The sequence below is a fragment of the Arvicola amphibius genome, chromosome 4, assembly GCF_903992535.2.
Source record: "Arvicola amphibius chromosome 4, mArvAmp1.2, whole genome shotgun sequence".
Lineage (NCBI taxonomy): Eukaryota > Metazoa > Chordata > Mammalia > Rodentia > Cricetidae > Arvicola > Arvicola amphibius.
Genome location: NC_052050.1, coordinates 90,611,427 through 90,624,309, shown reverse-complemented (window position 1 = coordinate 90,624,309; position 12,883 = coordinate 90,611,427). Strand labels below are relative to the sequence as shown.

At 38.3% G+C, this 12,883-nt stretch overlaps 1 protein-coding gene across 1 annotated transcript in view; it reads left to right on the top strand.

Moving 5' to 3' along the window:
- Nucleotides 1-627: 627 nt before the first annotated feature.
- Meiob (meiosis specific with OB-fold) overlaps nt 628-12,883 on the top strand; it is a 29,225-nt gene continuing 16,969 nt past the window's right edge. Inside the window, exons 1-5 of the mRNA XM_038328142.2 lie at nt 628-748; nt 4,701-4,758; nt 6,192-6,323; nt 8,066-8,138; nt 11,823-12,018. Of these exons, the coding sequence (XP_038184070.1) occupies nt 680-748; nt 4,701-4,758; nt 6,192-6,323; nt 8,066-8,138; nt 11,823-12,018 (528 nt within the window). The 5' untranslated portion in view covers nt 628-679. The remainder of the gene's footprint in view (nt 749-4,700; nt 4,759-6,191; nt 6,324-8,065; nt 8,139-11,822; nt 12,019-12,883) is intronic.

The following is a 12,883-nucleotide window of genomic DNA, read 5'->3' as shown; positions in this document are numbered from 1 at the left end:
AGGCTGGGAGCAAACCCCTCTACCAAACAAGCCATTCGATGGCCCTGTCATCATTGTCGTGTGTGTGTGTGTGTGTGTGTGTGTGTGTGTGTGTGTGTGTGTGTGTGTGTGTGTGTGAGATAGATAGAGGGGGGGGGGTGAAGGTCGGAGAACAACTTTTGGAAGTGAATTCTCTCTTACCTTGTTTCTGCATAGCTAGGTACTCAAGACTGGAAACTTCTAGGTGGATTTCCTATCTCAGGCTCCCATCTTGCCACAAGACTGCTGGGATTGCAGATGGCTCCTTTACATGGGTTCCAGAGATGTAACTCAGTTGTCAGGCTTGTGCAATGCTTTATCCAAGGAGCCATCTCGTCAGCCTTTGGACTTACTTTCTACAGGTTAAATCTGAATTAGTTACATCTCACAATTATAAAAATTTGCCAGTGGCTAATAATATCTTAGTGCTTTCTTAGCTAATTTTAAGTTTTGCTTTTTTTGTTTTTCAAGATAGGGTTTCTCTGACTGTCTTGGTACTCACTCTGTAGGCCAGGCTGGCCTTAAACTCTCGGAATCCACCTGCCACAGCTTCCTGAGTTCTGGGATTAAAGGCGTGTGCCACCATTACCTTTTTAACAATTTGTTTTTAATGTTTAATTTGTAAATACAAATTATATTTTCTAAAACACAGATTTAAAGCATGGCAAATTCCTTTGCATTGAAGAACTTCACTGCACTTTCAGATTTGCATCCAAATATGGCTAATCTGGTAGGTTTCCACTATTATACTAATGTTCAAGTATTTGCTCATGAAATGTTATGTGGCAACATTACATTATATCACCATTACTGATTTACTGGACACGTTTGTATAATTGACAGGTACATAGATACTCATTGAGTTAGTATAATTGTTAGAAATTAAATACTCCAGGCTGGAGAAATGGCTCAGAGGTTAAGAGCATTGCCTGCAGAGGCAGAGGCAGAGGCAGGTGGATCTCTGTGAGTTCGAGGCCAGCCTGGTCTACAAGAGCTAGTTCCAGGACAGGCTCCAAAGCTACAGAGAAACCCTGTCTCGAAAAACAAAAACCAAAAACCAAAAAAAAGAGCATTGCCTGCTCTTCCAAAGGTTCTGAGTTTAATTCCCAGCAACCACATGGTGGATCACAACCATCTGTAATGGGGTCTGGTGCCCTCTTCTGGCCTGTAGGCATACACACAGACAGAATATTGTATACATAATAAATAAATAAATAAATATTAAAAAAGAAATTAAATACTCCTAAGCTTTGTATTTATGTCAGATAAATGCAAATTAAAATTTCTTTTATCTATAGAGTAGTAGATACCGGGTTATTGATATGACTAGCAATTGTTTAAAGCAATGGCCGAGTGGGTAAATGTATTTATGTTAAGCTGAGTACTTGAGTTTAATCCCCAGAACACAAAAAGTGGAAGGAGAGCACTGATTCCTACAGGTTGTCCTCTGACCTACATATGTTCACCATACATATGTGCACATATATACACGCATACGCACTATGCAAATGTAATAGTCTTTTGTATTATTTTACTAATAAAATGAAAAAATAATAAATTCTCAAATTTACCATTGTAAAATTAAGCTATTTTCATTTAACAGTAGAAATTTTCTAAGAAAATTATTAAAATTTATATAGTTTATATATTTGCAAACTTGCTGCTTTGACTTTTTTTGAGATAGGATCTTACCAGGTATCCCTAGCTTGCCTGGAACTCACTATGTATACCAGATTAGCCTTATAGAGATCTGCTTGCCTCTACTTCCAGAATGCTGGTACTGAAGGTATGCACCACCACACCCAGCAATTTTTATGACTTTTGATATGGAATTTTGGAGTAAAAAGTCCTAGCATTCTGAGGCTTATTTAAGTAAAGTCTGAGTTGATAAAATGAAGCATTTATTATAAAATAATTACAAAATTACCACATTCTTGTTCTCTGAGCAGGTGGTGTGTGTTGTAAAGACCACTATGCTGGTGTGGGAAGTGAAGTCCTTCTGTATATGTGTTGCCTTTATTGGTTAATGAATAAAGAAATTGCTTTGGCCTGTGATAGGGCAGAGTAGAGCTAAGCAGGAAAACTAAACTGAATTCTGGGAGAAAGAAGATGGAGTCAATGAGACACTATGTAGCCTCCAGTGGAGAAAGCTGCCAGCTGCCAGCCAGAACCTTGCCAGTCAACCACAAGCTTTGTGGTAAAATATAATAGAAATGGGTTAATTTAAGATATAAGAGCTAGCTAGAAATATGCTTAAGATATTGGCCAAACAGTATTGTAATTAATATAGTTTCAGTGTGATTATTTTGAGTCTGGGCAGATGGGAAATGAACGAGCAGCTTTCCCCTACACTAGGCTGTCCTTAAAAAACTTTCCATTGTTCTTCCCGCTTCAGCTTCTGTGAATGCTGGGATTACAGGTGTGAACCATTAGGTCTGACTTCCAAGCAGTATGCTCTTTACCTGGCTTTTGCAAGTCAGATTTCTTAAAATTAATAAACTTACATGTAACTTTAGTACTTTGCAATGCAAAGTTTATTGATGTAAAAAAACTTGTTACAATTTTCCTTGAAACTATTTGATAATTGTATTTTCAGCTTTAAAATTTTTTTATTTATTTTTATGTGTATGAATGTTTTGCCTGCATGTATATCTGTGCACCACATGGTGCCCACAGAGGCCTGAATAGGATATTGAGTAATCTGAAACTGTAGTTACATACAGATGATTGTAAGACACCATGTAGGTGCTGGGAATTGAACCCCCAGGTCCTTTGGAAATGCAGCAAATGCTCTTACCCACTGAGCCAACTCTCCAGCCCCAATTAGAAAGTTTTATTCATGTTTTTTATTAGTATGTTTCTCAAAAAGTTCAGTAAGATGTGCATGCATATGGATTTAAGAAATATTATTAGGGCCCGGCGGTGGTGGCGCACGCCTTTAATCCCAGCACTTGGGAGGCAGAGGCAGGCGGATCTCTGAGTTCGAGGCCAGCCTGGTCTACAAGAGCTAGCTCCAGGACAGGCTCTAGAAACTACAGGGAAACCCTGTCTCGAAAAACCAAAAAAAAAAAAAAAAAAAAAAAAAAGAAAGAAATAATATTAGCCGGGCGGTGGTAGCACACACCTTTAATCCCAGCACTCGGGAGGCAGAGGCAGGTGGATCTCTGAGTTCGATGCCAGCCTGGTCTACAAGAGCTAGTTCCAGGACAGGTTCTAGAAACTACAGGGAAACCCTGTCTCGAAAAAAAAAAAACCAAAAAAAAAAGAAATAATATTAATGTGTATAAATGTAATCAGATGACCAACAGTTCAACTGGAATGTGATAATCTTAAAGTTTTGAGTGTATTTGGCCTATTTTTATTTTATGTGTATGGGTGTTTTTCCTTAAAGTATGTCTGTGTACCACATTCATGCAGTGCCTATGGAAGTCAGAAGAAGGGATCAGATCTTCTGGAACTGGAGTTAGTTACAAACTGTTGTTAGCCACCATGTGGGTGCTGCGAATGGAGCCCATGTCTTTTTCAAGAAAGCATGTGCTCTTCATGGCTGATTATCTCTCCAGCCCTCTGACTGTTTTTTTTTGTTTTTGTTTTTGTTTTTGTTTTTGTTTTTCTATGTAGCCCTGGCTGTCTTAGAACACGCTTTGTAGACCAGGCTGGCCTCAAACTCACTGAGATCCTCATGCCTCTGCTTCCCAAGTGCTGGAATTAAAGGCATGCTCCACTGCCACCCAGCCCCCGACTGTATTTTAAATGTCACAAATTATTGCAATTCTGAAAACAGTTGCTAGAATTCTTCCTTAAAGTTTATTTTTTTTCCTTTCAGGAAGATACTTTAATTTCTTGTTTGTTTTTCTAGGATACGTTTATTTCTTTTTTTGATACTTTTATTTCTTAAAGCATATTTTTAATATTTACTTTTTTTGGCATTCACTGAAGAGAGCATTAAAACTTTTTTGGGGCGGTTTGAGACAGGGTTTCTTTGTGTAGTCTTAGCTATCCTGGAACATTAAAACTTTTGAGGAGATATTAGTACCTCCAGAATTTAAGGTTTAGAACTTTAAGATTTAAGTTTGCTAGTGGCAATATCTAAGTTTGTTACAGTCTATATTATTGCCCAATATATTTGGAATAAGAAGTTAAACAGCCAGGCAGTGGTGGTGCATGCCTTTAATCTCAGTACCCAGGAGACTGAGGCAGGTGGATCTCTGTTAGTTTGAGGCCAGCAAGTTCCAGGACAGCCAAGGCTACACAGAGTAACCCTGTCTTGGAAAATAAAATCTAAAAAAGAAAGACGAGGAGGAGCTAAGTAGTTTTATGTTAGAAAGCCCTATGCAGAGGAAAGCTTTGAAGACTATGGCAAATTAAATTGCATTATACATGTGTTTTGGATAAATTCAGTAAGGATTGATAGCTCCCTCTAGTGATTGAAAATAAAGTAGAAACATATTAAGTAAATGATTATATTTGTAATAGCAGTTAACTGTCTCATTACTTTGTACTATTCCTTGGAGAATTGAATATTTATGAAGACTGTTAGTTGTTTGTCTGGAATATTTGCATTTAAATATTTCCTAGTCAAAAATGTTTGTTTGAGCTAGTAAAATATAACAAGTCCATGAAATTAATTTACCATCTACATCTGGGTTTAATATTGTTTTCTATACTCTTTTGTTTTTCAGAAAATAATCGGTATAGTTATTGGGAAAACAGATGTCAAAGGCTTTCCAGACAGAAAAAGCTGAGTTCTATTTAACTCTTTCTTAATTTTTCATTAAGTATGGCTTATGACTGCAGCAAAGTACATTTAACTGACTAAAATTTCTGTTCTGTTTAACGCCTTAAGAGCAATGACCAGGCCTTCTATATTTATGGTCATACTTGATTCAAGGCTGTATATATGAAGACAGATAATATTTTCAATGATTTAATGTGATATTCTCCAACTATATTTTAAAGGCTTTAGGAAATAGTTAATTAAATTTATCAATTCGTTAATTTGTAGTTTCATATTACCAGATACAATAGAGTATGAATAAAAGTATGAACTTGAAAATAATAGATTTACTGACCTTAGTCACATATGTAACTCCGGCTGTCCTGGAATTAACTCTGTAAACCAGGCTAGTCTTGAACTCAGAGATCTGCCTGCCTCCGCCTCCCAAGTGCTGGGATTAAAGGAGTGCGCCACCATGCAGGTCAATTCAGATACTTCTAATGAGACTGGGTACGATGGACCTGTGGGTCATCTTCACATTGGGTAGAGGATGACAGAAGGGGCCAGGCTGAGAGGACAACGGTCATGTGGAAGAACAACAGGAGCAACAAAACATTTGGTCTTGGTGGTGAATGTAATCCCAGCACTTGGAAAGCATTGGCAGATTTAGGTTTTATTTGTTTTTGAATTTTTATTTCTTTTATGTGTTTGAGTGTTTTGTCTGTATGTGTCTGGGGCCTGCAGAGTTCAGAAGAGGGTATCTGATGTCCTGGGACTGGGGTTACAGTTATAGATGGTTGTGAGGGTCCTGGGAATTGAACCCAGGGTGTTGGATCCACCTGGAATTATAGGTGCTTGTGAGCTGCTTGATGTGGGTATTGAGAACTGAGCCCTTAACTGCTGAGCCATCTCTCTAGTCCTGCCTATATTACTTTTTAAATTACCAAAAGCAACAGAGAAAAAAAAATCCATTCTGGAAATAAAACGACCTTGCTGACCTCTAGTGGTGCTTGAGTTGCACACAAATTGTTTTAAAACAATTATTCAGCTATGAATTATGACTCTGGTTAAAACTTTTCCTTATCTTGTTGAGCCTCACCTATGAAATAATACCCAATTAGGTTTTTGTGAATATAATAGTTGAAAAACGGGCCATAGTGAGATCTATCTACCATGGCTGCTTATTACACTGTACATGGAAATGCATGAAAGCATAGTGTAGTATAGAGTATACATTAGGGGATGATCACAAAATCAAGAGGATCACCAAAAGTCCAAGACTAGCCTGCTCTACCCTGTCTCACAAACAAAACCAAAACTAAATAAAACAGGGCATATACATAAGAAATAATATTTTCTACCATATGTTTAAACATTTTATCATCATCATTTGTTAAGTAATCATTTGTCCAAAGTCATATTCACCTGAAATATAAAAGCGCTAGTTTTTCCTCAGATATTGGATCAGAAAGATACACTTTCAGTTTCACCATTCGTGATTCACCAGCCCATTTTGTGAATGTATCCTCCTGGGGCAGTGAAGATTACATCAGGCCACTGTCTGAGAACTTTAAGGTTGGTGAATGTGGTAAGTAGGCATTATTTTTTGTTTGTTTGGTTTTTGCTTTGTTTTGTATTTCGGTTTTTTTCAGACAGGGTTTCTCTGTAGCTTTGGAGCCTGTCCTGGAACTCAATCTGTAGACCAGTCTGGCCTCGAACTCTCAGAGATTCTCTTGTCTCTGCCTCCTGACTGCTGGAATTAAGGGTGTGTACCATCATCACCCAGCTTGTATTTTGGTTTTTAAGAGAAAGTTTTTCTGCTCATGGTGGTACACATCTTAAATCCTAGCGCTTGGGAGACAGAGTCAGGTAAATCTCTATGGTCAGCCTAATCTACATAACAAGGTTTAAGCCAGATACTGTTACACAGTGAGACCTTATCTCAAAAACCCAGCTGGGGTGGGAATGGGAGGAGAGGGGGAAAAGAAGGAGGAGAAAGAAAAAGACAGAATGAAACTCCCTAGGTAAGTCACTTTGAACAAGTGGCAGTTCTCTTGCCTCAGCCTCCCAAGTGCTGAGATCACAGCCTATGCTACCATGCTCAGCAGCACTTTAAAAAATAGTCTTCTTGACCAGCCTGGTCTACAAGAGCTAGCTCCAGGTCAGGCTCTAAAGCTGCAGAGAAACCCTGTCTCGAAAAACCAAAAAAAAAAAAAATAGTCTTCTTACTGTATGATTCTTATGGTAAGTCTGTGACTGAGTGGAGTCAAAGAAAAGTAAAACACACTTATTCTGATCCTTATTAGAAAAAGTCAGTGTTACAAAGGCATGCCTTCTGATTGTTTTCCCGGTACATAATAAGTGATACTTTTACTAGATATTTTGCCATCTTTTTATTTCATGTTCCAACTTGCCTCAATCCCACAATTATTATTATAATCATATACCTTTCTATAGACATATCCTGTGGCCAATAGTTATTTATGCTTTGGCTCTGAGAACAAGATCTTGTTGGGTCTCACCATGAAAGAACACCCCATTAGTTTTCTGTGAATGTTAAGGAAGGGGGACTAGAATAAAGTATAAGCTTCACTGCTTGATAGATGACAACTCCAGCCTAGACAAAAGCAATAAAGCATGTGTCCCAGTTCTCCTTTTTGGGAGAAAAAGAGGAGGAGCAATTAAACTATTCTTTTTCAATGCTGCAGTACCAAAAGCACATTACATATGTCAGTTAAACAGTGCTCAACTCTATGTACTTAACCATTGGACCATGTATGTTTCAGGGATATGGATAGTCTCTCCTGAATTGAATAATGTTGTCAAACATGTGAACTATGAAGATAGAAAATTTTTAAATCTTCATCAGCTTAGTACAGCTATAAATATTCCTTGAATGAATGCCAGAATACCCCCTGTGAAAAGGGAGGACTTTCTGTATTAAAATGTTATAGGTTGATGTTATAGGATAAATAAAATGTTATAGGATAAATAAAATAAAGGATTGTTTGTGGTTAGATGTGGAGTAAAGGTCAAGTAAACATTTGTTTTATTGAAGGGCATGTTGAAACCAAATCAAATGCTGAATGCAAGAAAAAATCAATAAAGTAATATTAGTATAGGCCTTCTGTTGGGACTTAAAACACAAAGCCCTGGAAATGTTATCTGGGGCCAAACTGATGACATTCCAGGAGTGCTTTTCTCACAGGGACATGAGAAGGTGTCTGTGGAGGAGGGAACCCAAGTATGAGGGTCTTCATTATGCACACTCAGCTCTGATTAATCTTCTGGTGATTTTGTGATGTTACCATACTTTGCCCTCTGTTTTAGTGATAATTGAAAATCCCCTGATTCAAAGAAAGGAGACAGAAAGAGAAGAAAAGTTCAGCCCTGCAACTCCTAGGTAATATCTGTCCAGCCCAGTGAGCAACAATCTTTGTGTTAGAATGATAATATTAATAATTTTGGAGAAAAGCAGAAAACTTCAGAAATTGCTCTATTTCGATTTGAAAAATGAATTGAATTCTCTCTTAGAATGTTTATCTTTAAATTATAATTTTTATAATCACAAAAGCTAATTTTATATTGATATCTGTGAAGGGTCAAATCAAAAGTCTCTCAAGGCTACCAAAATCCATGGGTGCTTCAGATACCTTGCACACAGCTTCAACACATTTCCTCTATATCAGAAATCATCTCTACCTATAATACCTAATGTCATATAAGTGCTTTGTGAGTAGTTATTTTCATTTGTATTAGTTGTGTGTTATATTTTTTCTGAAATATTTGATACATGATTATGTGGAGATGTCTATGAATGCAGAATTTTCAGATATGAAATATCATGCTTATATTTGTAAAAACAAAACTCCAGTTACAATAAAACTAAAATATTAAAGGGTTGGAGAGATGGCTTAGCAGTTAAGAGGACCTGCAAAGGACCTGCCTTCACATTAGGCAGCTCACATCAGCCTGTACTTCTAGCTCCAGGGAAACTGATGCCCTCTTCTGGCCTCTGTGAACACCACAAACACACATAAAAACACAGACAAAAGCACAAATATACAAATAAAAATAAATCTTTAAAAAAAAATCCCTAAACAGGGCTGGAGAGATGGCTCAGTGGTTAAGAGCATTGCCTGCTCTTCCAAAGGTCCTGAGTTCAATTCCCCGCAACCACATGGTGGCTCACAACCATCTGTAATGAGGTCTAGTGCCCTTTTCTGGCCTGCAGACAGACAGAATATTGTATGCATAATAAATAAATGAAAAATGAATGAATAAATAAATAAATAAATAAATATTTTTAAAGAAATCCTAAACAATAAATGATAAATACTGGAATATATAATACCATATCAGGCTCTCATTCTACTCACACACCCATTATCTTAGGCCAGGTTTCGTGGAAGAACTTGAGAGCAAGATTCTTTACAAGTGGCCTATTGAGGGAGGGCTCTCAGTAGAACCCTGCAAGGATGGGGTTGGGGGAACCTGCAGCTGGAACTCAGGAGTATGCTCCAAGGGGAGCAGGACCCTACATGGAGGGTCAGAGATTTTGTATCCTGAATTATGCATTGCCTGCAGTCCATTCCTCATCAGCCCTCCCAAATAAAACTGGGGTAGGGAGTTGAGGAAGAAGCCTGACTTCCAAGGTGACTCTGTGCCTGCTAACTCCATGCTGCTCTATAAATGGCTCTAGCTGAGTATGGCTGACTGTGACATGAACACCTGCTCGTCTAACCTTCACTCAAGCCTGTCTCTCTGCAGCCACTGAGAATTTTCCTTTTCATGAACACCTGGACTCACTGCACTAAGATCTGTTCAGCTTTCTTGTCCCTCTACATAAAACATGCTCCTATCTTCTTGAGTATTTGCTTCTTCAGGTTATCAGTGTCTCAGTTAGACTGTTACCTCATTTGATACTCTGTTTCATAGAAGCCCTTTCAGTAACTCACCAAGACTTTCCTCCCCACTCTTAGAATTGTATCCAAAGCGGGGGTGGTGGAGCATGTGGTGGCGCACGCCTTTAATCCCAGTACTCAGGAGGCAGAGGCAGGCAGATCTCTGTGAGTTTGAGGCCAGCCTGGTCTACAAGAGCTAGTTCCAGGACAGGCTCCAAAGCTACAGAGAAACCCTGTCTCAAAAAAAAAAAAACAAGGGAAAAAAAAGAATTGTATCCACATCACATTCTGAGATGGTTTGATTCATTGTTTTTATGATCCCTGCTCATATATATGAGCTTCATGAGATTAGGTGTATTTTGCGTACTGTTCTCCCCATGCCTAGATTGAAGAAAAGCATATAATTGATTATTAGTAAATATGTACGGGAGGTGGGAGGAACATGTTTAGCAGACCCAAAAAATGTGAAACCTCTTGGCATTTTCCAGAATATCCAGAATAATTAACTTTTAGGTTGAGCAACAGGAAACTGCTGACATTCAACAAATTTTCACCAAAAATAGCAGTTTCATAGCTGGCATAGGTGGAATACAAAGCTAATGAGGAAAGGGAGAAGCCAAGGTACTTCTCAGATGAAATTTACTTCTCAGGAATGAGTAGGGATAGAAAGTCTTTATCTGGGAAATAATATCCTATTCTGTAGTTTAGGAAGATAAACTTGATTGTAACATGGAGGGTGAGTCACCGGAGATGAGTCAGGAGAAGTGAGACCGTGAAAAACTAAGGTAAAGTAGGATGGAGGGACTGGACTAGCGTTCTGTGGAGGAGGGCTTGTCAAGACTTGTGAAAGGGCTGTGTACAACTCCAGTACACCGTGAGAATTCTGAATGGACTTCACAGGTAGCACTACAGAAGAAAGTAGAACAAAGATCTTGACCTCAGGTACTTAGGTAAAGCAATCAGAGTCATAAAAGAAATAATGATGGCTGGCCAGTTAGCTCAATTGATTAGAGAATGGTGTTAATAATGTGCAAGTCAAGGATTCACTATGGGGCTAGAGAGATTGCTCAGTGGTTAAGGGCACTGGTTGCTCTTTCAGAAGATCTGAGTTCAGTTCTCAGAACCCACACTGGTGCTCACAGCCATATAACTCCATTCCAGGGGATCTGATTCCCTCTTCTGAATTCTTCTACTGGTACAAGGCACACATGCGGTACACAGACATATATGCAGGGGAAAATGCACATATAAAATAAATCTTTAAAAAATGAGACCTCAGGCTTTATATAATCTCAAGCTTTAGAGTATTTTTATATCCTGTTAAAAAGAAAAGGAAACTGCAGCTTCAAGTCTTGGGCAAAGTCCTACAACTAGTATGATTAGAACTCAACCTAGATGTAGGAGGGAGGGCCTTGGGCTTTCCACAGGACAGGATGCCTTGCCCTCTCTTAGGATTGGAGGGGGTAGGGTGGGAGGGTGTTTGGAGGGAGTGGGAGGAGGGGAAGGAGGGAAAGGAGTGGAAATTTGGATTGGTATTTTTTTAAGTAATAAAATAATAATAAAAAAGAAAAAGAAAAAAGAACCCACAGAAAAAAACCTCAATATATGTTCTTAATTAAAAAATCATTATTACACTGAAGAACTATTTAAAGACTGTTATAAAAATGCATTATTTGATATTTTTTAAGACTAAAGATATGGGAACTGGATTGATGGCTCAGCTCTTCCTGAGCTCCCAATTTCAATTCCCAGCACCACGTGGTGACTTACCATCTGTAACTCCAGTCCCAAGGAGTCTGGCAATCTCTTCTGGACTTTACAGGCATTATATGCACATAGTGCACAAACATATTTAGGCAAAACATTCATTTACATAAAACAAAATTTTCAAAAACATTAATAATAGAAATATAGCTTTCTTATACAGTCTAAATTCCAACAAAAAGTAGTCTACTGTGATCATTTTTTTAAACAGGGTCTGATTTTATAACTCAAACTGGGCTGGAATTCCCTACCTATACCTTGGTGGCCTTGAATATGTTCGTTCTTCTGCAAATTAGACCTGCATCCCAAATGCTGGGATTATAAGTGTGGACAACCACACCTAGCTATATAATCTAATGTGAACCAAAGTATTTTTAATTAACAATAATGTGCCAACTTTTTGTATTTTTTTCGTATAGCAACTGGAAACTACTGCTCAGTGAGAGTCACTCAATGGTAAAAGTTTGCTCCCCTTATGAAGTGGATACCAAGTTACTTTCTTTGATACACTTGCCTGTTAAAGAAGCTCGAGATTATTACTCATTGACTGACATTGTTGCAAATGGACACAATCTTGATGGGAGAATTATTAATGTGCTTGCAGCTGTGAGATCGGTAAGTTAATTAAAACCAGCAGAGCTCCCTGCCATGGCAGGGCACTCTGTCACCTGATTTGTGTTTGGAATGCAGTAAGCACCAGATGGGTCAATGTTTCCTCTTTACCTTGTTAGTAAGTTGAATTAAGAAAATAATATTTCTCGGGCTGGGCAGTGGTGGCGCACCCCTTTTATCCTAGCACTCAGGAGGCAGAGGCAGGCGGATCTCTGTGAGTTCAAGGCCAGCCTGGTCTACAAGAGCTAGTTCCAGGACAGGCTCTAAAAACTACAGCAAAACCCTGTCTTGAAAAATAATAATAATAATAATAATAATAATAATAATAATAATAATAATAGGGCTGGAGAGATGGCTCAGAGGTTAAGAGCACTGACTGCTCTTCCAGAGGTCCTGAGTTCAATTCCCAGCAACCACATGGTGGCTCACAACCATCTGTAATGAGATCTGGTGCCCTCTTCTGGCCTGCAAGTATACATGCAAGCAGAACACTGTATATGTAATAAATAAATCTTTAAAAAATAATAATTCTCTTTATAAGTAAATTAACATTTCATTTGTAAATCACTAAAAGAATAAAATCATTCAGTATTGTATTTATAAGTGATCCATTAGGTATACAAAAGCTTTGTATACTGGGTTAAACAAAAACATAAATAGAAAGGATAAGCTTATTGACGTGAACAGCCTTAATGTTCTTTAAACAAGTCAAAGAATCAGCTGTGTATATGTGTGCTCAGAGTGACTCAGAGGTGAAGGAGGGTGGAGGAGACCTAGACTGCAGTGGGGGCTGCTGAGGCAGTGCTGGTGAGAAGCAGACGACAGTGCCCACAGACGTCAGGAGTATTTCACAACTCCTGTTACATCA